At 36.6% G+C, this 25,562-nt stretch overlaps 1 protein-coding gene across 1 annotated transcript in view; it reads right to left on the bottom strand.

Annotated features, from left to right (window-relative positions):
- Positions 1-25,562, bottom strand: part of Fbxl13 (F-box and leucine rich repeat protein 13) — a 203,540-nt gene that overhangs the window by 4,354 nt on the left and 173,624 nt on the right. The window contains exons 19-20 of the mRNA XM_076853668.2: positions 11,865-11,999; positions 4,139-4,302 (exon numbers count right to left, since the gene is read on the bottom strand). Coding sequence (XP_076709783.2) covers positions 4,139-4,302; positions 11,865-11,999 — 299 coding nt within the window. The remainder of the gene's footprint in view (positions 1-4,138; positions 4,303-11,864; positions 12,000-25,562) is intronic.

Here is a 25,562-nt window from a genome sequence, read left to right as displayed (position 1 = left end):
ATTTTATATCCTGCTACTTCGCTGAATTCATTTATTCTAGAAGTTTTCTGGTGGAATTTTTTGGTCTTCTAGGTATAGAATCATATCCTTGGCAAATAGTGCTAATTTGAGTTCTTATTTTCCTATCTGTATCCCTTTAATTTCTTTCGTCTGTCTAATTGCTCTGGCCAGTGTTTTAAGACCTATGTTAAATAGTAGTAGTGAAAGAGGCATCCCTGTCTTGTTCCAGTTTTAGAGGGAATGCTTTCAATTTTTCTCCATTTAGAATGAAGTTGGCCTGGAGTTTAGCATAGATAGCTTTTATGATGTTGAGTTATGTTCCTGTTATCCCTAGTTTTTTTAGTGTTTTGAACATGAAGGGGTACTGTATTTTGTCAGATGCTTTTTTCTGCATCTATTGAGATGATCATATGATTCTTTAAGTCTATTGATGTGATGAATTACATTTATTGATTTCCATATGCTGAACTAACCTTGTATCCCTGGGATGAATCCCACTTGATCGTGGTGCATGATCTTTTTGGTATGTTTTTGTATCGATTTGCCAGAATTTTATTGAAAAATTTTGCATCTATGTTCATTAGAGATATTGATTTGAAGTTTTCTTTCTTTGATGCATCTTTTCCTGGTTTTGGAATCAGGGTGATACTAGTCTCGTAGAATGAGTTTGGAAGTGCTCCCTTTTTTTCTATTTCACAAAATAATTTGAGGAGTATTGGTATTATTTCTTCATTAAAGATCTTATAGAGCTCAGCTGTGTATCCATCTGGTCCTGGTCTTTCTTGGTTGGTAGGCTTCTGATGGTATCTTCTATTTTATCACTTGAAATTGATCTGTTTAAATTGTGTATATCATCCTGATTCAATTTGTGCAAATTATATGACTCTAGAAATTTTTCGATGTCTTCAATATTTTCTATTTTATTGAAGTACAAGTTTTTTGAATAGTTTCTGATTATCTTTTATATTTCTATAGTGTCTGTTGTGATGTTTTCTTTTTTATCACGTATGTTAGTAATTTGAGTTTTCTCTCTCCTTCTCTTCATTAGCATGGCTAAGGGTTTGTCAGTTTTATTTATTTTTTTCCAAAGAACCAACTTTTTGTTTTGTCAACTTTTTCAGTTGTTTTTTTTGTTTCAATTTCATTGGTTTTAGCTCTGATTTTAATTATTTCCTGTCTTCTACTAATTTTTGTGTCGGTTTGTTCTTCTTTTTCTAGGGCTTTGAGATGTAATGTTAGGTCATTTATTTGTTGACTTTTTCTTTTTTTTAACTTTTTTTTATTGGTTGTTCAAAACATTACAAAGCTCTTGACATATCATATTTCATACATTAGATTCAAGTGGATTATGAACTCCCATTTTTACCCCAAACACAGATTGCAGAATCACATCGGTTACACATCCACATTTTTACATAATGCCCTATTAGTAACTGTTGTATTCTGATAGTAGAGGATAGGAAAGGTAGCAGACTTTTTCTTCTTTTAAGGAATGAACTCCATTCAATGAACTTTCCTCTTAGTACTGCCTTAATAGTGTCCCAGAGATTTTGATATGTTGTATCAGTGTTCTCATTTAATTTTTTAATCTCCTCCTTGATGTCTTTTGCAACTCATTGTTCATTCAGTAGCATATTATTTACTCTCCAGGTGTTGGAGTAGCTTTTATTTTTTATTTTATCATTGTTTTCTAGTTTCATTCCATTATGATCTGATAGAATAATGAGGAAAATTACCCAATTTACAATAGCCTCAAAAAAAAATATATACATGGGAATCAACTTAACAAAAGAGGTGGAAAACCTCTATAATGAAAACTACAGAATGCTAAAGAAAGAAATTAAATTAATTAAATTATTTCCTTAGAAGATGGAAAGATCTACCTTGTTCTTGGATAGGCAGAATTAATATTGTCAAAATGACCATACTACCAAAAGCAATATACATATTTAATGCAATTCCATGTGTCAAAATCCCAGTGTCATAGAAATAGAAAAATAAGTCATGAAATACATCTGGGAAAATAAGAGACCCAGAATAGCTAAAGCAATTCTTAGCAAGAAGAGTAAAGCAGGTGGCATCACTATACCAGACCTTAAACTATACTACAGAGCAATAGTATAAAAAATGGCATGGTATTGGCACCAAAATAAGATTGGTAGATCAAAGGTACAGAATAGAGGACACAGAAACAATCCACATAACTACAGTTATCTTATATTAAACAAAGTCACCAAAAACATACATTGGAGAAAAGATAGCCTTTTCAACAAATGGTGCTAGAAAAACTGGAAATCCATATGTAATAAAATGAAATTAAACCCCTCTCTCGCACCATGCACAAAATTCAAAGTGGATCAAGGACCTAGGAATTAAACCAGACACCCTGCACCTAATAGAAGAAAAAGTAGGCCCAAATCTCCATTATGTTGGATTAGGCCCTGACTTCTTTAGACTCCAATAGCACAAGAATTAAAATTAAGAATCAATAAATGGGATGGATTCAAAATTAAAAGCTTCTTCTCAGCAAAAGAAACAGTGAGGTGAGAGGAGAGCCTACATTTTAGGAGCAAATTTTTACCACACACACATCAGATACAGCACTAATCTCTAGGATATATAAAGAACTCAAAAAATCTTAACATCAAAAAAACCCCACAAATAACCCAATCAATAAATGGGCCAAGGAGTTGAACAGACACTTTTCAGAAGATGATATACAATCAACAAATATTTTTAAAACTGTTCAACATCTCTAGAAATTAGAGAAATGCAAATCAAAACTACTCTAAGATTTTATCTCACTCCAGTCAGAATGGCAGCTCTTAAGAATATAAACAACAACAAATGTTGGCGAGGATGTGGGGCAAAGGGCACACCTTACATTGCTGGTTGGACTGCAAATTGGTGCAACTAATCTGGAAAGCAGCATGGAGAATCTTTGGGAAACTGGAAATGGAACCACCATTTGACCAGCTATCCCACTTCTTGGTCTACACCCAAAGGACTTAAAAACAGCATGCTACAGGGACACAGCCACATCAATGTTTACGGCAGCACAATTCACAATAAATAAACTGTGGAAGCAACCTAGATGCCCTTCAGTAGATGAATGGATAAAGAAAATGTGGTATATTCACACAATGGAATACTATTCAGCATTAAAACAGAATAAAATCATGGCATTTGCAGGTAAATGGATGGAATTGGAAAATATAATGCTAAGCGAAGTTAGCTAATCCCAAAAAACCAAATGCTGAATGTTTTCTCTGATATAAGGATGCTGATTCATAATTGAGTTGGTGGATGCATGGTAGGATTAGATGAACTATAGATAGCACAAAGGGGAGGCAGGGGAAGGGAGGGGTATGTGGGTAGGAAAGATGGTGAAATGAGATGGGTATCATTACCCTAAGTACATGGATGAAGACATGAATGGTGTGACTCTACTTTGTGTACTACCAGAGATATGAAAAATTGTGTTCTATGTGTGTAATAAAAATTGTGATGCATTCTACGGTCATACATAACAAATTAGAATAAAAAAGTTTTTTTTAAATAAATGCTTGGACCACATTCTGTCCTTTAGACTTTGATAATGTTAATTCTTAATATTAATTTTTCCAGGTTTCAGAAAAGAACCTGACCTTTTTAGGGAATGTCAGGATTCTCCTTCTGCACATTTCACAAACTATTTCATTAGGTCAATTAAAATACTTACATATTTTCACCCTTAGTAATAGAGGAAAAAAGATTTATTGTGAGCTTGTTTAATCCGATTATTTTCCTAGCCCTAGGGCAAATTAACTAAATGGATTGTACTTTAAGAAAGGAACAGTAGAGGAAGAGTTAGAGATAAGCTACAGAGGCAGAGTTAAGCTTGGGACACCTGCTTGGTCAAGGAAAGGAAGGTGCTTAAAGTAGAAGGGCCACTGGGAAAGGGATATGACACCACAAAGACCAGTTTAGAAGAGAACTTCCACACTTCTACTCAAAATATTAGATTTAAGTAGGCAAAAAATAAACAAATGAAATTTCTTAACACTGAAAGCCACTGTGTATTACAAATGTCATAGCCATGTATTCTATTTCTCAGAAAGTCATTCTCAAAGCTCTTTGTGCTCAGCAGCATACTTACATGGAAATGTGTCTGCAGTATTGCATCTTAAGGATCCGGAGTTGTTTGCAGCCTACCTTAAGGTCCTCAAGGATTTGGTCAGTAAGTCGGATACAACCAGAGATATCCAAAATATGCAGGTAACGGCATTTTGCTGATAACATCTCTATTGCCAAGTCAGTAATCTGAACACACAGCCAAAGTAAGTACTGGTTATTCAAACTACCCTACAGAAGAACAATGTCTTAGTCAGTTTGGGCTGCCAAAATAAAATATGGGCAGCTTAAACATCGAATGTTTCTCAGATTTTGAGGTTGGGAAATCCAAAATCAAGGTCAATATCAGGATCGTGTGCCTGCACATTTGGTGACTGGTGAGGCTTCTCTTTCTTGTTTGCAGATGTCTGCCACCTTGCCATATTCTCACATGGCAGTGAGATCATACATACCCTAGTCTCTTCCCATAAGGACAAAATCCCATTATGGAAGCTCCACTCATGATCTCTTCTAAACCTGTTTACCTCCCAATGTCTCCACCTCCTGATATTGTCACATGGGTGTGTGTAAGAAAGGTAGAATAGCCAGGTTGTGGAAAGGGACAAATAGGTGAGATAGATGTTTGGAGGCCAGGAGAGGAAGAAGAGCAGAAGCCACAAAGACAACACAAATCCCATCCAAGATGAGGGTCCCCACATCTTGTAAGTTTGACAAAAAGTTCAACATGTGAATGAGGGGAAGGGGAGCCCAAGATTCAGTCCATAACAAGCAAATCAAGCCTCTTGCAGATTCTTTCACCCATGTGATGAGCCAAGTTAGTGGTGTAATTCTATTTCTAAATAAGATAGAATAGCAAAATGTCTGCCACAAATGGCAGTGATTTTGTTGTCATCTTAAAATCCACTGATTTGGATGAGAAACTTCATCAGAATTTCCTTTGTGATACCTGTCACAGCAAAATGAGCAACTTATAAAATGTCATAGAGATGGGGCTTGGCTTTAAAATCCATTCTGAGGGTAAAATCCATTCAATTTGGAAAGATATTCTTAATAACATTGTATGCTTCAAACCTATAAAATATAGGTTTGAATATATATATATATATATTTTCCCTGAAGTTAACTTGCAAATGAGATCAGATTCCTATGAAAAGGGTGTGGACATATCTGATGGATTGTGTGTAAGAAAGGTGGCATCATGGGAAAAGAACAGCAGAAGCCACAGAGACTATATGAATTCCACTCTCTGAGAAACTCTGTTGAATGTTCCCACATCTTGCAAGTTTGACCAGATGTTCTGCAGAGGTAATTCAACTCCATTTCTTAGTTTATTTCACTTACTCAGGGCCTAGCTTTTGAATTTATAGCTGAGCTGAGACTTGCTGCAGAATCAACTAGATTACTCTCCCCAAAGGAATCTTTCTCCAACTGGATTTAATTTCTTATTTTATGTTTGAACATTCTAAAAAACATATGTCATGAGACTTGGCTTTTGTTTTTCAACATAAAGTTAGGAGAATTGTGCAGAAAAGCACTTTGGTTCAAAATATATGCCTTTTAGGTCTGCAAAAATAGATGGTGTCATTGTCTAAGCATGCCCTGTTTCCAGATCATGCTTCGGACCAAGGTTCAAATTGCAACTGATTCTAATGAAAATGCCTTCAGACATTCCTGCTGTACTCTGAGGCTATCACTGAAAAAAATAAACAAAAAAGTACTCAGCACTGTAGATGAAAGTAAGGACAATGAGATGACAGAAAATTTCAGGGCAGATGGAGCTCGGGGTATTAGTAGGTTTTGCTTAATAATGAAAGGTTGAAAAGCTCAATATTTCCTATATATTAAAAGTTCAAGATGCTCAATAAAGTAAGTGACATTTGGAGTATTTATGGATTAAGGACTGGGAACTGGAGATAGAGTTTAGCTACATTTCTAACTCAGTAATAAGGTCTGGTCCCAGGGCAGAGATTATGTTATTCCCAACTCACCTCCCTTTGATTCTCTGGAAGAAGAGGCTTGATTTTGCTTGTTATGGACTGAATCTTGGGATCCCCTTCCCCTCATTCATTTTGTAGTTGTAGATGGAATTTTGTAGCTGTAGATGGACAGCATGCCTTTATTTTATTTGTTTATTTTTATATGGTGCTGAGGATCAAACCCAGGGCCTCGCACCTGCTAGATGAGCGCTCTAATGCTGAGCCACAATTCGAGCCCCTTGGCTTATTTTTTAAAGGCAGTTATTTTATATTTTAGAAATAACTTAAACACAGAGCCAAATATTAGCAAAAATAGCAAAGGAAAAGCAATTACATATTTATCATTTCAACATAACTACTTTTAATATTCTAGAGTACTTCTTAATTCGTGTAATTTAATTCTAGGGAATTTTTAAAGATATTCAACATACTAAACAACACAACTTCCCCAGCACCCCTTCCCCTTGCCTTCTTGGAATGTGTGTTTGTGCCCTATGAAGAAGTTCAGCTAGAAATGTAGCTAAATCATCTCCATCCCCAGTTCCCAGCCCTTAATCCATAAATACCCCAAATATCACCTCCTAGGATAAGACCATGTCCAGCAAGCAGATGCTATCTCAGCAGAGGTCCCTGGACCAGTCAGCTCTAAGTGGAACCAACAGATGGCAGCAGCTACATGGCAACCTTGGGTACAACCATTAGCAGAAGAATCACCCAACCCAGACCAGTCCAAAGAGATTTTTTTTTTTTTTTTTTTTGGTACCAGGGATTGAACTCAGGGGCACTTAACCACTGAACCATATCCCCAGCCCTTTTTTATATTTTATTTAGACACAGGGTCTCAATGAGTTGCTTATGTTCTCAGTAAGTTGCTGAGGCTGGCTTTGACTCTCTATCCTCCTACCTCAATTTCCCAAGGCTCTGGCATGTGCCACCTGGCCACATAATTGTGAGTATATTAAATGGTAGTTCCTTTAAGCTATCAAGTTTTGGGTGGCTGGTTACATAACTAATATTTTAGCCAACAACATGTAATGAAAGTCTCACCATTTCTAATATACTGTAATATGATCCACTGATCTTGTAACCATTTTGAAACCTTTGATTCTCCTATGACAATTTTTAAACTCCTAAACTGAAAGAATTTCCAAACGTGAGCCAGCTACACTAAGAAAATCAAGATGCAAAGGGTAGGTCTGTCCTGGGGAGTCCCAGATTCAGCAAACATCTTCTTTCTGTCCCTTTATATGTAAGTCTATGGGACTAGGTTGTCACTACAGTAAACATTGTCATTTGCCCAGTGCCTATACCTTTCCATTACTAATTTCCCCATCTGTAAATAAGATTAATTAAAAACAGACAATCGAAAAGTATTGTTAACTCTAATCCCCTAGTGTTATCAAAGCTCTGGAGACATTTCTGATAATGTTTGTGATACACTGTTTCATCATATTACCATGAGGTGGAGAGAAATGCCTCAGGCAAGAGCAGCAGGGTTTTGTGGCCTGGTTCAATTACCTCCTCAGATCTGTGATACCTGCAGGAGAGTTCTCCTGCTAACTTTGTATCCACCCAGTTCTCTTCATTTTCTTGCTCACAGTTTTCAAGAATAACTGTAGGCTGTGATGGGAGCACAACATCCTGAGATGGAGTACTGGCTAGAGCAACCTGGGTTCTGTTCCAGTCCCCCTTGTAGTGATGTGTCTCTAGTGTTTCTGCTCAGTGTGTCATTTTATCCCTAGGATATAAACCCCACAGAAGGCTATTTTCTGGAGTTACTCAGCTGTGGTGCAAATAGAATATGTATTGGAGACTTCATTCCCCCTGGAAGCTCTCCTGAGCCTTAGTGGACCTACTCTTAATGAATCCTAGGCTTCTATTGCCCCTTGCTACCTGCTTATAATAAACTGTTTCATGTGACTTATTGCATATGAGTGTGTTCTGTCTCACCAGACTCAGCCAAGTTGGTAAACAGCATCAGATGAACCTATGTCACATCACCTACACCTCCCTGACAGGCAGAAATGCAATTCCACAGCCCTGGCTGGGGTTTGGATAAGATTACTTTTTCTCCATCAAAGTGCATTGCAGAATTATTTTGTCATTGTTGTTCAGGGATTCGCTTTAATTTTTCCCTTCTCCCATGCCCCTCTGTTCTTTGTTTCTAATCATCATTAACTCCTACCTCAAATCATATAAGAATCAAGGATGACAATGTTAAGTAACAGAACAGTACTGAGGCCTCTGAAGTAGGTCCACAACAGCCAGCCTTTCTCCTGATTTGAACTATGTTTGTATTCCTGGTATTTTAGTGTGGGTATAATGAGGTCACAGTACTGACTCACTGTGGAGGTGAGGTGGCTGCTTAGGAAAATTGGCCTTTTAAGAGATATATAAAATAAACACTTAAAATTCACCTCTGGGCTTGTGGGAAACCTTGCATACAATGATGAACCAAATACTGGTGTATTTTATGGCCCACTAAAGTAATGTAAGTGGAATAGATTGGGCTGGGCCACTGGAGATGAAGTGAGGTGAGTTGAGGGATATACTCAGGTTGGCCCAAATAATGGTCACCACATTTGAATTAGGATACTTATCTGACCCACAATCTAATTAACAATTCAGATGGTAAAACTAAATCCTACTATTCCTTTACAGTGGGTTTCTGAAATAATCAGAAATAATCAGCATCTACTCCCGTTCCTTTTCCTGCCCTTAGACCTTTGATGCACAGTGCAGTTTGTGACATCTTATTTAAGTAACATATTCTTTAACTTCCAGGCTGCAACAGAATATCCCAATTTATAGAAAATTTCCCTCAGTTTCTTCTTACCAAAGAAGACAAAACAATCCTCTGCCCAATTTCCTGTTCTTATTGGAACCTTTCCTTTTCTCATCCTGCTACTTTCTTCCATAGTTAGTGGAGCCACTAAAGAGCTTGTGCCCATATGTCCTGTTTTGCAGCCAGGGCAGTTCCCAGTAAGCTATGCGTTGCCCATGTGACCCTTTGCTATGAAACGGAGAGCCCCTGTCAGCTCTCGCTGCTCAAGCAACAGAGTCAGTTTTCGGTGGTGCTAGTATGCGGGTTCCTTGGTCCAGCTTCTAGAACCAGGTGATGCTGAGCAGAAACACATCTGGTGTCCCTAGCTCTCTAAACAATTATGTTATTAAAAAGAATTTTGCTGTGAACTTTCTGGCTTAATTTTGTCATGGTTTACCACATGTCCTCCCCTACTGCCACCTCCTCTTTATTGTTGCACAATTAGCTGTGGAAGATTTAGGAGGTTCCAGCATCCCTCTCTTAATCCACTCACCATACAAACTAAAAACACAGAAGCTGAATGTGTAGCCTTGCTAAATACAGGCATCTTGAGAAATGGGGTGACACTGTATAAATAAAAGTCTGTGGGTGTACACAACAGAAGAGAGCGAAGTTGCTAATAACCTTGCAATACCTGAGGATTTTTTAAAAAGATTTAAATATTTTTTAACTCTGTGTGTGTGTGTGTGTGTGTGTGTGTGTGTGTGTGTGTGTGTTGCTGGGGATTGAACTCAGGGCCTCACACATGCTAGGCAAGCCACTTGCCCCAGCCCCTCAAGTTTTTCCTGTTAGTTTGCTTTGGTCTTTTCCTCTCAATCTGGTAATCCTTGAGTGTCTGTTCATGATTAATAGTGAGAGCTAAAAAGTGCCTGGAAACTCTGAGTGCACAGTGTGGAGCTTCTCCACCATCAACGTCAGTGAAGGGTGGTAGGATGGTTGGTTTTTGGAAAACCCCCCAATGTCAGTATTTTTAGATCTTTCATCTTGCCTAGCCAGGGCCTCCAGAGAAGAAGCTTCAAGTCTGCCTGGAGAAAAAGATCTAGTAGCCAATTTCTGGATACACTCAGGGAAAAGTGCCTGAGTGTCTTGCACTCAGCATTCAGTCACTACAACCCCCTTTTCACTTTTGTACCCTCCGCTCACAGCTAAGCAAACATCCCCCCAGCCTGGTTGGGTGTTCCTGACCTAGTGAGTAGAGGGCAAGGATGCTGTTAAACATCCCACAATGCACAGGGCAACCCCACCCCCACTATAAAGAAATATCTTGCCTGAAGGATAGCAAGTTCAAGGCCAGCATGGGCAACTTAATGAGACCCTGTGTTAAAGTAAAATAAAAAGGGCTGGGGATGTAGCTTTATGTTAGAGTGTCCCCAGGTTCAATCCCCAGTGGAAGGAGAAGGAAAGGGAGGGGAAGGCAAGGGATCTCTAGGTTTCTGTTTGTGGTAGGATGGACAACTTCCCAGAGGTGTGCTATAGAGGAGGAAATCTGAAAGACTGTGTGCTTCTCAAGAATTTTTTAACTCGGTCTTTCTTACTTTAACCCCTTCTTAACATAGTTCCAGAGGTACAAGGTGCCTCCAAGTTAAAAGATTGTTGTGTAAATCAGATTTTTTTTTCTCCAGCTTTCTTTACTGTTGTCTTAGGCTTAAAGCTCTCTCATGTCTGCTAAATTTGTCCATCTATTATTTTCAAGCTTCCAAAATTTTGTTGCTCTTTTTCATGACCTATTTTTATTATAAACATGGGCCCTCACTCTTCATCTGCAGCTGTATTGGGGTTTCAAAACAAAATTATTTTTGTATATGCAATCTACCATGTTCATCCAGAATCCAAGACTTCTAGTTCTTGATATGGGGATATGACCATAGTATATTAAGAGGAAAGAAAGTAGGTTAATGTGTTTTAGAAAGTATAAGTTGATCCTTTAAAAAAAAAAAAGACAAAATACAAACCTTCTGTTTGTAACTGTTTCTACCTCTTTGTACAAAGAAAAAAATCTATAAAAATAAGCATAAGGGCTGGGGTTGTGGCTCAGTGTTAGAGCGCTTGCCTAGCATGCATGAGATACTGGGTTCAATCTCTGGCACCACATAAAAATAAATAAAATAAAGGTATTGGGTCTATCTACAACTAAAAAAAATATTAAAAATAAGTATAAATTGCCAACAATGGTTATGTTGATATAATGGTGGACAATGGATTTTTACTTTTTCCTGTAAGCTTTTATATGTAGTCAAATTTTTTTACAATGAATATGTATTTCTTTTGCACAGATGCAAGAAAAATTATGAAACTCAAAAATAAGACAAAAGACGATTGTATGATTTTTCAACGTCATACTGGAATATTGTTTAACTGACCCACTTGAGGAAATCTCTAGGGTTTCCGTGCGTTTGTTTGACATACTATTAGTACTGATTAAAGCCCAAACTCAGGGAAGTTACATGTTAAACTCAGGAAGCATTAGATGTTAACACTTTATGTTTTGAATGAAGAGAGATGCAAGTTATTTCTATCTGGTGAAACTATACCCCCAAGGTTATGGTTGTATTGTTTTGTTAACCATTAACCACTTTTCCATCTAACCTGACAATCAGTCCAACAATCTTTCTTTCTTCAATTCCTATAAATACCAAGTTTGTTCTTATGCTGTTTTCACTGTCTTTATTATTTTGTTAGTTCTCTTATTAATGAATTAAATAAATCTTTAATACATGTTTATGTTTTTATGTGAATTATGTTTTTAACTTTTTGAAAATTCTACTTTAATGTACATAAACTCCTAAAGCGATTTCCAGTTTGGGGATAGGAAAAAAAAAATCTGTAAGGAATACCCCAGACAAGGCAAAGAAAACCAGTCCTACCATGAGTCCAGCCCATTAATGCTGCCCTGCCTGGGTTCTTTGGAGTGCTTCCATTTGACATGTTTGAGCTCTGACTACTTCACATACCTGTGGACAGCCAGCAATGCTGAGAGATGTGAGGCAAACACAGTAAATGGCTATTGTCTTAATAATATCATCTGACAGCTGGAGACAATAAGAGACATCCAAGTGTTCCAAGAGTACAGAGTTTTTGCAGAATGCCTGCAAGAGAAATCCCTAGGTTAGAGGGTGTTTGTTTGTTTTACTTAGTCTTTATTCAAATGTTATATACACTGTATATATTTAGAGCCATCTTACCTATGGCAGTTTACTTAGTACACATTTCAGTCTCCCAAATATAAACGTTTCCATATTGTCCCAAACAAAATGAAATAACATAACATCCCAAATCTCTTTATAACAAAAGATATTCACATATCAGTTGGACAGCTTAGTAATTAATTCAATCCTACTAATAAAATTAAGTTTTTTTAAGTTACCTCTGAAGAAGTTTGACTCATATGATAAATAATTATTAGAGTTATATTCAGTCAAATAAATAGAGGAAGATACATCAGGAGGTGAGATTAGATGGCAAACTAATCTCTGGGGTTGACAGTGGAAGCTAATTGAAAAAAAGTGAATTCTTTGAGTTTTAATTTCATTTTCAACATTTATAACCTCCAAGAACTTAGCAAGTCACTTCACTTTCTTGAGCCCCAGTTTCCTCTTCTAATTAGGAAAATAATATCTATTCTCTCACATTATTCTGAAATGACAAAATATTCATCTGAAATTTCTAGGGCTATAAAAAGACCTGGAAGTCATTAGGACTTAGGAATTCTTCTTTTTATCTTGGTATTTCTTAATTTTCAGTAAAAACAAAGAGACCTGAGTGATAAAAATAGACCATGTGGCCCAGAATAGCTAAAGCAATCCTTAGCTAGAAGAGTGAAGCAGGTGGCATCACTATACCAAACCTTAAACTATACTATAGAGCGATAGTAACAAAAACGGCATGATATTGGCACCAGAATAGAGTGGTACAGAATAGAGGACACAGAGACAAACCCACATAAATACAGTTATCTAATATTAGACAAAAGTGCCAAAAACATATTTTGGAGAAAAGATAGCCTCGTCAACAAATGGTGCTGGAAAAACTGGAAATCCGTATGTAATAAAATGAAATTAAACCCCTCTCTCTCACCATGCACAAAACTCAAAGTGCATCAAGGACCTAGGAATTAAACCAGACATCCTGCACCTAATAGAAGAAAAAGTAGGCCCAAATCTCCATCATGTCAGATTAGGCCCCTACTTCCTTAATAAGACTCTTATAGCACAAGAACTAAAATCAAGAATCAATAAATGGGATGGATTCAAAATCAAAAGCTTCTTTTCAGCAAAAGAAACAGTGAGGTGAATAGAGAGCCTACAGAATGGGAACAAATTTGTAGCACACACACACATCAAATAGAGCACTAATCTCCAGGATATATAAAGAACTCAAAATCTTAACACCAAAAAAAAAAAAAAGAACCCACAAATAATCCAATCAATAAATAGGCAAAAAAAATGAACAGACACTTCTCAGAAGATGATAAACAATCAATCAACAAATATTTAAAAAAAAAAAAGTTCAACATCTCTAGAAATTAGAGAAATGCAAATAACTCCTGTCCTGTCAGAATGGCAGCTATTAAGAATACAAACAACAAGTGTTGGTGAGGATGTGGGGCAGAGGGCACACTCTTACACTGCTGGTAGGACTGCAAATTGGTGCAACTAATCTGGAAAGCAGCATGGAGAATCTATGGAAAACTGGGAATGGCACCACCATTTGACCAGCTATCCCACTTCTTGGTCTATGCCCAAAGGACTTAAAAACAGCATGCTACAGGGACACAGCCACCTCAATGTTTATGGCAGCACAATTCACAATAGCTAAATTGTGAATCCAATCTAGATGCCCTTCAGTGGATGAATGGATAAAGAAAATTTGGCATATATACACAATGGAATATTAATATGTTAAAAGAGAATAAAATCATGGCATTTGCAGGTAAATGGATGGAGTTGGAGAATATAATGCTAAGTGAAGTTAGTCAATCCCAAAAAACAAATGCCGAATGTCTTCTCTGAAATAAGGATGCAGATTCATAAAGGGGGTTGGGAGGGAGCATGGGAGGAATAGAGGAATTTTAGATAGGGCAAAGGAGAGGGAGGGGAAGGTGGGGACATGGGGGAAGGAAAGACAGTGGAATGAGACGAACATCATTACCCTAAATACGTGTACGAAAACATGAATGGTGTGACTCTACTTTGGGTTCATCAGAGACAATGAAAAATTGTGCTCTCTTTGTGTAATATAAGTTGAATTGCATTCTGTTGTCACATATAACTAGAAATTAATAAAATTTAAAAATTGTAGGAAAAAAACATAAATATAATCTGAATGCTTTCCTGGTTAAAAGCTTGCCATTATTTTCAGAATAAAAATCACATTCTTTTAAAAAAAATTAAATAAATAAATAAACAAACAAACAAACCATGTGGAAATAACAGTTAAGAGTTTACAACCCAGCAGTTTAAAAAGAATAAAGTGGTACACAAAGGTAAACACTAACAGTAATTACAAAGAAAGATTAATAAGTCAAGACAAGTAGAAATTGGAAATCAGCAACTATTCAAGATAATATTTATAAGAAAAGTCCTTTGCCCAAATTTCAAGAATTAGAACTATCTTCATACTCAGTCATTCCCAAAGGTCTTGCCTCATTTTAAAGCAGCTCAAGTTCTAAAAGTATTAAATTATAATAATTATTAAATTTTAATAAACGTGCAGGATTACTAGTGAAGTAGTCCTTATTTATATAAAAAAATATGGATGTCCATTGGACTGCCTGTTAATTTCCTTTTAAAACTGAGGCAAAGACCTGGGCTACTGGCTCAGTTCATGGCCATCAGGCTGACTCTAGAGGTAGAACCACCTGTGGTTTTCTCTCATACTGCTTATGCCTGGTTCCTTTTGTTTTAGCTCTAAGATTGGAAAGAACTAGTTACCCAGTGTTCTTCAGTAAGTTCATAGAAGAAGGACAATTATCAGGAGAAGCAATTTAGCACAGAAGACAAGACTGGGACTGTGGCATCATGCAAAGTGGGGTCAGAAGCCTGGCTCTGCCACTGTGTGGGTTATTACACCTCTCCAAGCCATGGTGTCTCATTGGGTAAAACAGAAATAACATTCATATTAAAAGGGATTGTGGAGATGATATGAAATTATACATACACATATATGGTTTCTGACAAAATATAGATTCTTGAGCAATCTATAAAATTTTATATTGTATACAGTGTTATTTGAGGGACAATATGTAGCACATTGGTTAGTGCTTGGCACATAGTAAGCACTCTATGAATTTTAATTACTGCTTAAGCAACACATACATTAAATTGGAACCATACAGACAAGGTTAACTTGGCCTGTGATCAAGGATGATATACATTTTTTTTCCCCATTAGGAAGGAAAGGGTCTATTGTACAACAAACAGGGTTACTAAAGTTAATAGTAGTGTATTGTATACTTGAAAATTTCTGAGAGTAGATTTTTTTTAAAGTGTGAGAAATAATGAGTATGTGAGATGAAGGGTATGTTAATTAGCTTGGTGTAGCTATTCCACAATGTATTCATATATTGAAACGTCATGTTATATTCCATAAATAAATATAATTTTGTTAATTAAAAATGTAAAATTATTAGCAGCACAATTCATAAGAGCTAAACTATGGAACCAACTCAGATGCCCTTCAGTAGATAAATGGATAAAAAATGTGGCATTTAAACACAATGGAATATTACTCAGCAATAAAAGAGAATAAAATCATGGCATTTGCAGGTAAATGGATGGAGTTAGAGAAGATAATGCTAAGTGAAGTTATCCAATCCCCAAAAAACAAATGCTGAATGTTTTCTCTGATATAAGGAGTCTGATTCCTTGTAGGGTAGGGAGGAGCATCATGGGAGGAATAGACAAAGCCTAGATAGGGCAGGGGGTGGAAGGAGGACATGGGGTTAGAAATGATGGTGGAATGTGATGAACATCATTATCCAAAGTCATGTATGAAGACACAAATTGGTGTGAATATACTTTATATACAATCAGAGATATGAAAAAATATGCTCTATATGTGTAATATGAATTGTAATGCATTCTGCTGTTATATATTAAAAAATCAATAAAAAAAGAATCTGAGCAATAAAAGATGGAAATTTAAAAAATGTAAAATCGTTAAAAAGAATAAAATAAATGTTAACTCTTACTGGGATTTTTGTATGACATAATAATAATAATAACAACAACAACAATAATAATCACTTATGCTTTCAGAAAAACCAAAAGATATAGGTCATTTAACCTTAAATCATCTTTTTCTGATCACAACAGCAAACAGTAATAATTCCTTACTGTGATCTCATACAAACTTGGTTTTTTTCACCTGATTCAGCACTTACAGTATTTGACTCATTCTTGCATTATGACTTTCATGGAAATCTGTCTTGTCTAGCAACTACATGATGACGAAAACTGGAAACAACTACTAGTCAGGTCTGTAACACTGGAGATTAAAAAAAAAAAAAAAAAAAAAAAAAAGCCTCGGGGGCACACCCAGAATGACACAGAAGGGAAGCTATCTTCAAATGTTTGGAATCAATGGCCTTGAATCTGAACTCAGAGATTCACAGTCTTTTCAATAAGAATTCAGTAAGTCTTGTGGTACTGTCTGTAACTCTGCTAGTTTTAATACCCCCTCACAAGCATAATGTTTAGAAGATGGTAAATTCTCAATAATTACCAGCTAGTTGGTCGATCCTATATAAGTGTCTTCCAGAAAATTAAGAAGTCTGTTTTAATAATATAAGAATGTTGCAGGGAACAGGATAACATTGTTTTCTATTTAGAGAATGGATAGAGTTTGAGGAACCAGAGCAAATTGATAGCAAGAAAAAATATTTAAACTTTAAGAATAATTTACTGAAAGAAGAGATGCTTTAAAGGGAAATTAAACCCTCTTCAGCAGCATCTGCCAATGTCTTTGGTCTATTCAAACCAATTTACCAGCTAGTTGGTCGATCCTATATAAGTGTCTTCCAGAAAATTAAGAAGTCTGTTTTAATAATATAAGAATGTTGCAGGGAACAGGATAACATTGTTTTCTATTTAGAGAATGGATAGAGTTTGAGGAACCAGAGCAAATTGATAGCAAGAAAAAATATTTAAACTTTAAGAATAATTTACTGAAAGAAGAGATGCTTTAAAGGGAAATTAAACCCTCTTCAGCAGCATCTGCCAATGTCTTTGGTCTATTCAAACCAATCCTGCTTTATACCTTTTCAAAGCTCTTAATATCCTTTGAAACAATTTCTCCAATGTTTTAAATTAAATAACTTATAAAATGACTATAAGCTACATGCATGGTAGCATTAAATCATTTGTCATACACAACTTGATACATGCATGGTAGCATACTCATCCATGGAAAATCTGAGGCACAATGATTAGTTCAAGGTGTATGCTAAATAAGTGGCAAATCGAGAACTAAGAACCTTTCCTCGCTAGTAATTCACATTTTCCTTAAGAGACACACAAGTCATGTTAAGGACTTAAGTCTGCAATCACTCATGAAATCTCATTTTCCCCCACAGATAAATTTATCCTATGTACTCTGGCTCCACTGCTACAGAATGATTCATATATCAATGCCATTTATTTTCTTTTCTTGGAAAATGCTCACTAAGCTTCTTCCAAATCAGAGGCTTTTATAGTGAGGATGGAGAGAAAATGCAAAAATTCTCAAGTTTGACTCTCATCCCATATCAGCCAATTTTGCTCTGGATTAATAATGTTAAAGAAAACTTCCACAGCTCCTAGTGAGTTAAATCATTTCTTCTCTGTGTCTTCTGAGCTGAGTCACAGTGCGGGGGTTTACTGACTACATTCCTATATTGGGTATGTAGAGGAGACTTTCACTCACAGTTGTTGATGGTCACAATAATGATTTCCGCCAACATCCTGACTTAAACCACCTCGACAGGTGGCAGTTCTTAGCCTTCAAAAAGCTCATTTCATGGTTCATACTCATGACACATTCTGTTGACTGTTTGCCTCATTAGGTCCTGATTAGTTCTACTGAAAAGTTGGTTTGTTTTTTCCCTTTGTCAGTTCATAACTGGTAAAATATTATGCTTTCAAGAACCAATTTTTATAATGAAGGCTATTTTGGGCTGCTTTAAAGGCTAAAAATACAACTTTCACAATTTTAAGTTATAAACTAAATGTAAAACTGCAGTTTCTTAGGCCTCCTATCCCATGAAGTGTAGAGGTACAGTCAACCAAAGATGGTGTTTTTCCCACCAGGCACTGGAGAGGGTAGCTATGGTCATGGCCTGGGCCACAAAACCCAGTCTGCAGAGGAGCCTGAGGACTCTCCTGGCGAGATGCCCCTTCTGTCTCCCACCTCCCTGTCAGGAAGCCAGGCTGAACAAAGGCCTAGCTAAGGCCCAACATCACAGGAGCATCCAGTTTTTCTATGTGTAAAGGACTCAATGAAAGGGAAAAAGGGAAAGGCCAAGACCCAAAGCGAGTATTCCCAAAGATACTCTCATAATGAAATGTTCTACAAAATTATAGGGTGATCGAGGGAAGAAGCTTTAGCTTTAGCTCATCCATGGAAAGTCTGAGGCACAATAATTGGTCCAAGGTGTATGCTAAATCAGTGGCAAAGCTGAAATGTAGCTTTCTCTATAAAGAATTCCCAATTCCTCATGTGGCAGAAATGCCTCTTCCAGAGTCTTTCTGCTCCCATTATAATTTTTATGAAACTATCTTATCTTCTTCATTGACTGTAGCTTTTTGAGGACAGAATCGATGTCCAATTTATTTTTGTAGCCCCAACACCTGGCCTCTACACTTATTCAAGATGGGAGAGTGTCTAAAGGGAATGGAGATTTCTTCTGAGCACATTTGTGAGGATAATGAATTCCCCATAGAGGGCAGAAGGCCCTCAGAACATTGTCTGGTCCTACATTTCACTCGGTTCACTAACTGCCAAGGGCAGTGTACAGAGTTGGTTAAGAGCAAGGTCTGAGGGCCTGCTGGCCTGAGTTCAAATCCTGCAACCAGAAGTCCTTTGTCTCTGAATAAGACACTCAACCTTTCTAGGCCTTGATGTTCTCTTCTGAAACATAGGAATAGCATGATACCTACTAAGGCACCCACTTCATAGAGTTGTTGAGGATATTAACTAAGTTAATATGAATAAAACAATTGAATAGTATCTTGCATATAGTAGGTAGTCAATAAATAGTAACTAGTAATATTTGTCAAAATTTTCCCTGTGGCTCTGGTTGCCAGATTTTTAAAATCATGAACACTATGGTAAAAATATTTTGAGAGTGTACTTTCAATAAATTTATATTAATGTACTTTGTAAATTATAATGATATCAAACTGTTTAAATATTTTAAATATTATAAACATATAAATGAACAAATGTATATGATAAAAATAAATCTAAATAAAAGTTCTAGAAGTTCTAATATGTTCTTGTCACACTAAAATATATCATCTTATTCATTTGCTTACTCTGAGAATACCTACTCAATAGTACACGTTTGGTTATCGATAAATTTTGATGGATTAATGTTGGCACAGATCCTGGGCATTTGGTAAAAAGAAGGGAATTCTACTTAAAATATAGAATGTGATGGGGGTGATGACTAAAGAATAAAAAAGGGTAATGAGTGAAAGAGGATATATATCAGAAAAATTTAAGGGAAAAATAACCAGGAATACATCAAAACAAAATATCTTTGTATTATATTTGGTAATTAGAATTTATTGAAAAAACAAAGTTTTATATTTTATCTCTAAAATAAAAATAAGCCAGGGTTGGACAAAGGGCAATTAGGCTTTTTGTTTTGTTTTGTATTTGTGGCCTGTGGCATAACCAAGATTTTTTTTCCTTTTTTTTTTTTTTTTTTTTTTTTGAACAAGGATTGAACCCAGAGGCACTCAACCATTAAGCCACACTCCCAGCCTTTTTAGAGACAGGATCTTGCTAAGTTGCTTAGGACCTTGCTAAGTTGCTGACGCTGGCTTTGAAATTGCAATCCTCTTGCCCCAATCTCCCAAGCCATTGGGATCACAGGTGTGTGCGATTGTGCAGCATTTTTTTCCACTTAAGATAAATTTTTTAAAAATCAATGTCAGTGGCCCAATTACCTGGCACTTCCCCTAGGAGCCTCTATGTGATGAGAAGGGAAGAAAATTATATAAGTCTAAAAAATTAGCCTGAAAGAATGGATAGATTTGTATTTATGCAGTCAGCCACCACATTTGTTTTTCCTTTTTCTTATACTTTCTCAAGAAAATGGGAATCCAAAACTTTTACTCTAAGAACAGTCACAGCCTCCTCCTGTGACCCTCCTATTAAGACTTTCTAAGAAACAATGAGCCCATCGATCATTGTTTGATGACTTCTTTGACCTCCCTCTCCATCACTCCATTTGGGAACTTAATAGAATAAATAATGATCAAATTAAGTCTGGGAGAAAAGTACACGACCTAGAATCTGAAGTTGTATCTGTGTACTTAAGTCATTTGACCTTAAAGTTCTTCATCTTGAAGAGGAGAATAAAAACAAAACCTATGTATCCCACGGGGTTATTTGAAGATGGAGAGAACACATGTATTATAAAATCCCTTAGCAGAAATAGCACTCTATATAAATGCTGGCTTTTGTCTGTCAACAGTGGACCCAGAGAGATCCTAGAACCATCCTGTCTGCCTCTTTAAGACCTAGGAGCATGACCTTCAACATGATGAATCAGGGCTTTAGGATGGAGAAAATGTAACAAACAAAATTAAACTGAATTGATGGAGAATATTATTAGGAAACATAACATGATGAATTATAGCTCTTTAAGACGTGCCAAGGGCACTCTTCCCATGTCAGGTTAGGCAAATGAGCAAATTCCAGGTATGTCACATAGAAGAGGGATCAAAAACAGATAGGAAGGGATGCAGGTTGGTTCAACATACAAAAATCAATAAACACAATTCATCACACCAATAGACTGAAAGACTAGAATCACATGATTATCTCACAGATGTAGAAAAAAACTTTGATAAAATACAGTATCCATTTATGTGCAAAACACTAGAAATTTAGGGATAGTAGGAACATACCTCAACATTATAAAATCTATACAGGGCAAACCCAGGACCAACATCATTCTAAATGGAGAAAAATTGAAAGCATTTTTGCTAAAACCTGGAACAAGACATGGATGCCCTCTTTCACCACTTCTATTCAATATAGTCGTGGAAATTCCATCCAGAGCAATTAGAAGAAAGAAATTAAAGGGATACAAATAGGAAAAAAAGAACTCAAACTATCCCTATTTGCTGACACATGATTACATATTTAGAAGACCCAAAAACTTCACCAGTCATAAATGATTCAGCAAAGTAACAGACTATAATCAACACCTATAAATCAATTGCATTCTTATACATCAGTGATGAATCAACTGAAAGAGAAATTAGGAAAACTATCCCATTCACAATAGCCTCAAAGAAAATAAAATATTTGGGAATCACTCTAACAAAAGAGGTGAAAAAAACTCTACAATAAAAACTACAGAATGCTAAAGGAAGAAATTAAAGAAGACCTTTGACAATGGTCCTATGCTCTTGGATAAGCAGAATTAATATTGTCAAAATGGCCCTACTAACAGAAGCTCTACAGAGATTTAATGCAATTTCTATTAAGGGTCTGATGATGGTCTTCATAGAAACAGAAAAAGCAGTTATTGAAATTCATTTGAAAAAATAAGAGACCCCAAATAGACAAAGCAATTCTCAACAAGGAGAGTAAACCATGAGGCATCACAATACAAGACCTTAAATTATACTATAAAGCTCTAGTAACAAAAATGGCATGGTATTGGCCCCAAACCATAAATAAAGACCAATAACAGAATAGAAGACACAGAGACAAATCCACATAAATACAGTTATCTCATACTACACAATGGCACCAAAAACATACATTGGAGAAAAGATAGCCTCTTCAAACAAATGGTGCCAGGAAAACTGGAAACCCATATGTAATAAAATGCAATTAGACCCCTATCTCTTATCCTGCACAAAACTCAACTCTAAGTGCATCAAGGACCTACTAGGCATTAGACAAGAGACCCTGTGCCTACTAGAAGAAAAAGTAGGCCAAAAATTTCCATCCTGTCAGCTTAGGAACCAGCACCCTCAACAAGACTCCTAAAGCACAAGAGGTAAAATCAAGAATCAATAAATGGGATTGTATCAAACTAAAAATCTTCTTCACAGCAAATTCACAAGAAAAATTTTGCCACCTGTGCCTCAGATAGAGTATTAATCTCCAGGAGGTATAAAGAACTCAAAACACTTAACACCAAAAAAATAAATAACCCAATCAATAAATGGGCAAAGGAACAGAAAAGGCACTTCACAAAAGAAATACAAATGATCAACAAACATGAAAAAATGTTTAATATCACTACAATTAGAGAAATGCAAATCAAAACTATACTGAGATTTCATCTTACTCTAATCAGAATGGCAATTATCAAGAATACAAGCAACAATAAATGTTGGTGAGATGTGGGGGGAAAGTTCACTCATGCATTGCTGGTGGTACTGCAAATTGGTACAACCACTCTGGAAAGCAGTTTGGAGATTTTGCATGATACTTGGAATGGAACCACCATTTGACTCAGTTACCCCACTCCTCGGCATTTCCCCAAAGGACTAAAATCAGCATACTATGTGATGTGGCCACATCAACATTCATAACAGCTCAATTCACAATAGCTAAGCTATGAAACCAACCTAGATACCCTTGAATAGAGGAATGGATAAAGAAAATGTGGTATATATTTACAATGGAATATTACTTAGCCATAAAGAAGAATGAAATTATGGCATTTGCCAGTAAATGGATGGAATTGGAGGTTATTGTGCTAAGTGAAATAAGCCAACCTCAAAAAACCAAAGGCCAAATGTTTTCTCTGATATGTGGATGCTGACTCACAATAGGTGGCAGGGAGGGAGGAGTAGAGGTTTACCCAATTGGAAAGGCATAATGGGGAGAATGGGAAAGACAGTAGAATAAACTGGACATAACTTTCCTATGTTTATTTTTGAATACACGACCAGTGTAACTCCACATCATATACAATCACAATAATGGGAAGTTATATTCCATGCATATATGATATATCAAAATTTATTCTACAGTCATGTATAACTAAAGAGAATAAATAAAACATACATATTACAAAAACAGATTGGCCAGTGAGTTGTAAGAAGCATAAACTCATTATTAGTAGGAAAGTAGAATTCTGACATTCAATTTCCCTGCATTTTTATTTTTTGCCTTCAGACAATCTGACAGGCTTTGCTTCACTTCCATCTTACATGATAAACTAATGTTCCAGGGGTAGCTTAAGGGGTGGAAGAGGACTCCCAGGAATTATCTGCCTTTTAACACATTCTCATATAGTTCTTATCGGTGAATGCACAATATGAAAATAGCAGATGTGCGCAGTGATTTAGCAGCTTCAGCAGAATTGCAGTTGTCAGAGTGATTCTCCTCAGTGGGAGTGGGCAGGAGGCCAGGATTGCCGTGATGTGTTCTCAGCTTCAGCTGCTTCTTAGCCAAGAAAACATGGTACCCATGGCTCCAGAATCCCCTGGAACCTTACAGACTATGAGAAACTGACGAACTGTCAAATCTCATATCCTTTGAAGTCTGGCAGATTTCTAATTTTGTTGAATTGCCAGAACATACTATAACAGGGTCAAGAGAAACAGAGAATACTGAGTTTGTTTCTTTTGTCAAAACCTCTGAAGAAAGAATAATGCCCTGGGATCTTGGCAGGAGTTGTGACTCCCAGTTGATTGCAGGTGCTTTAAGTCTCCTGTCGGTACGCTATGTGATTGTAAAGTTTAGGAGACCATTCTTAGCATGGATAGTCATGGCACAGATTTCTGTAATGAAGCTCTTAATTTTTCCAGGTTTTGTGGGGCTTGCTTTTCCACAAGATGCTAAGAGATTGTCTCCTTAATTCTACTAGAGGAATTCCTTAGTTCCCTGTCCTACGATTCTGTAAAATAATTCTAAGCCTGAGATCCTTTGTGACCTTCATTATAGACCTTTTTGTCCATTTTTTTCCACTTCTAACCTGGAGTATTGGATGATATTAAAGACTTTCTGAGCAGTAGGGCCAAGAGATAAAGGGTCCAAATTTCAGTATCTGAATGTTCCACCGTCCCATACAGGAGATTTCAAAGTTTTGCTGCACCAAAAACCAATGATTAAGGCCATTTTGGAAAGGAATCCTCTGTTCTCTCCCTTGCAACCCATGAACATAACCTTATCCCTGGAGAAGAGGTGGAGTTATTGAAGTCTCATGCTTTGATAATCATTATTGAATGACTTCATCTTGGAAACAAAATAGATATCAATATTGAATTTTCAAAAAATAGTTGTTATGTGGCGCCAACACATCTAATCCATCTTTGGTATTATGAGTCAGTATGTGTCAACAGCTACTGAAATCAGTTTTGGTTCAGCAGTTTTGGGGTGGAGTCTATCAACTGATAAAAATGATTAATGAGACTATTGTATAAACAACATTTTGTAACTAATTAGAAAGTTCAGGGATTCAAAGTAAATATTTAAGATCAGAAAAGATCCATGGGAGAGTAATTCAGTGTTTGCTGTTTGGGATCATAAACTTAACATTATTTTAATTTTAATTATTTTGTATTAGGGATTGAATCCATTGGTAAGCTTAACCACTGAGCAACATCCCCAGCCCCCCCCCCCCTTTTTTTTTTTAAAGTTTTAGAGATAGGTCTTGCTAAGTTATCTAGGGCCTTGCTAAGTTGCTGAGGCTGGCTTTGAACTTTTGATCCTCCTGTCTCAGCCTCCCAAGCCACTAGGATTACAGGCATGTGCCACCACACCCAGGTTTTCTTATACTCTAGAGAGAATAAAATACAGGCTGTCCATAGGCCATAGGCCACTCTAGGGGAGGAAGACTCAGACAGACTGTGGCTGAATGAAGTAGGTCTTTCTGGATCTTTCTCATAAGGACTGTGTGCTGATTGTGTCACTGGAGCTCGTCTTCTGGACCTTTGTGACCTGAGTTTCTATGTAGTTCCAAGGGTTTCCATTTCTAACACAGATAGTTCAGTGCACAAGACTGAGAACTCTGAACTGCCAACTCCCACTTACATTTTGCCAGTAAGCACCACATCGACACAACCACTTGACTTCCTAAACATAATGACTCCCACTGAAAGTCAAATAAACAGCAATGGATCTTGCTCTCCTAGTCTCCCAACTATGAAGCAGTTCACAATCTGTCCAACATGGCTGCTCTTCCCAGCTTCTTGTTCCTCGAGTCCTCTTGTCTACCTCCCTTTATATTTACAAATCAAGACAAAATTGTTACTAAAGATCAGATAGAAAAGAAAAATCACAAGCTTATAATATAAAATAATGGGTAATAAGAGATCAAAACACATTGGATATTAAAGGAAAGAAAAACATGTAATTTTCAATGTCTAAGCAACCAGGGCAAGATTGAAGTTCTCAGAAAAGAAGGGACCCTGGAAGGACAAGGAGGGAAGTGCAGAGTCTAGTATTTCTCCTGCTGCTGATATCCCATG

This window comes from Callospermophilus lateralis, chromosome 1, assembly GCF_048772815.1.
Source record: "Callospermophilus lateralis isolate mCalLat2 chromosome 1, mCalLat2.hap1, whole genome shotgun sequence".
Taxonomy (NCBI): Eukaryota; Metazoa; Chordata; class Mammalia; order Rodentia; family Sciuridae; genus Callospermophilus; species Callospermophilus lateralis.
The sequence above is the reverse complement of the archived record's forward strand: the minus strand, read 5'-3'. Positions and strand labels throughout refer to the sequence as shown.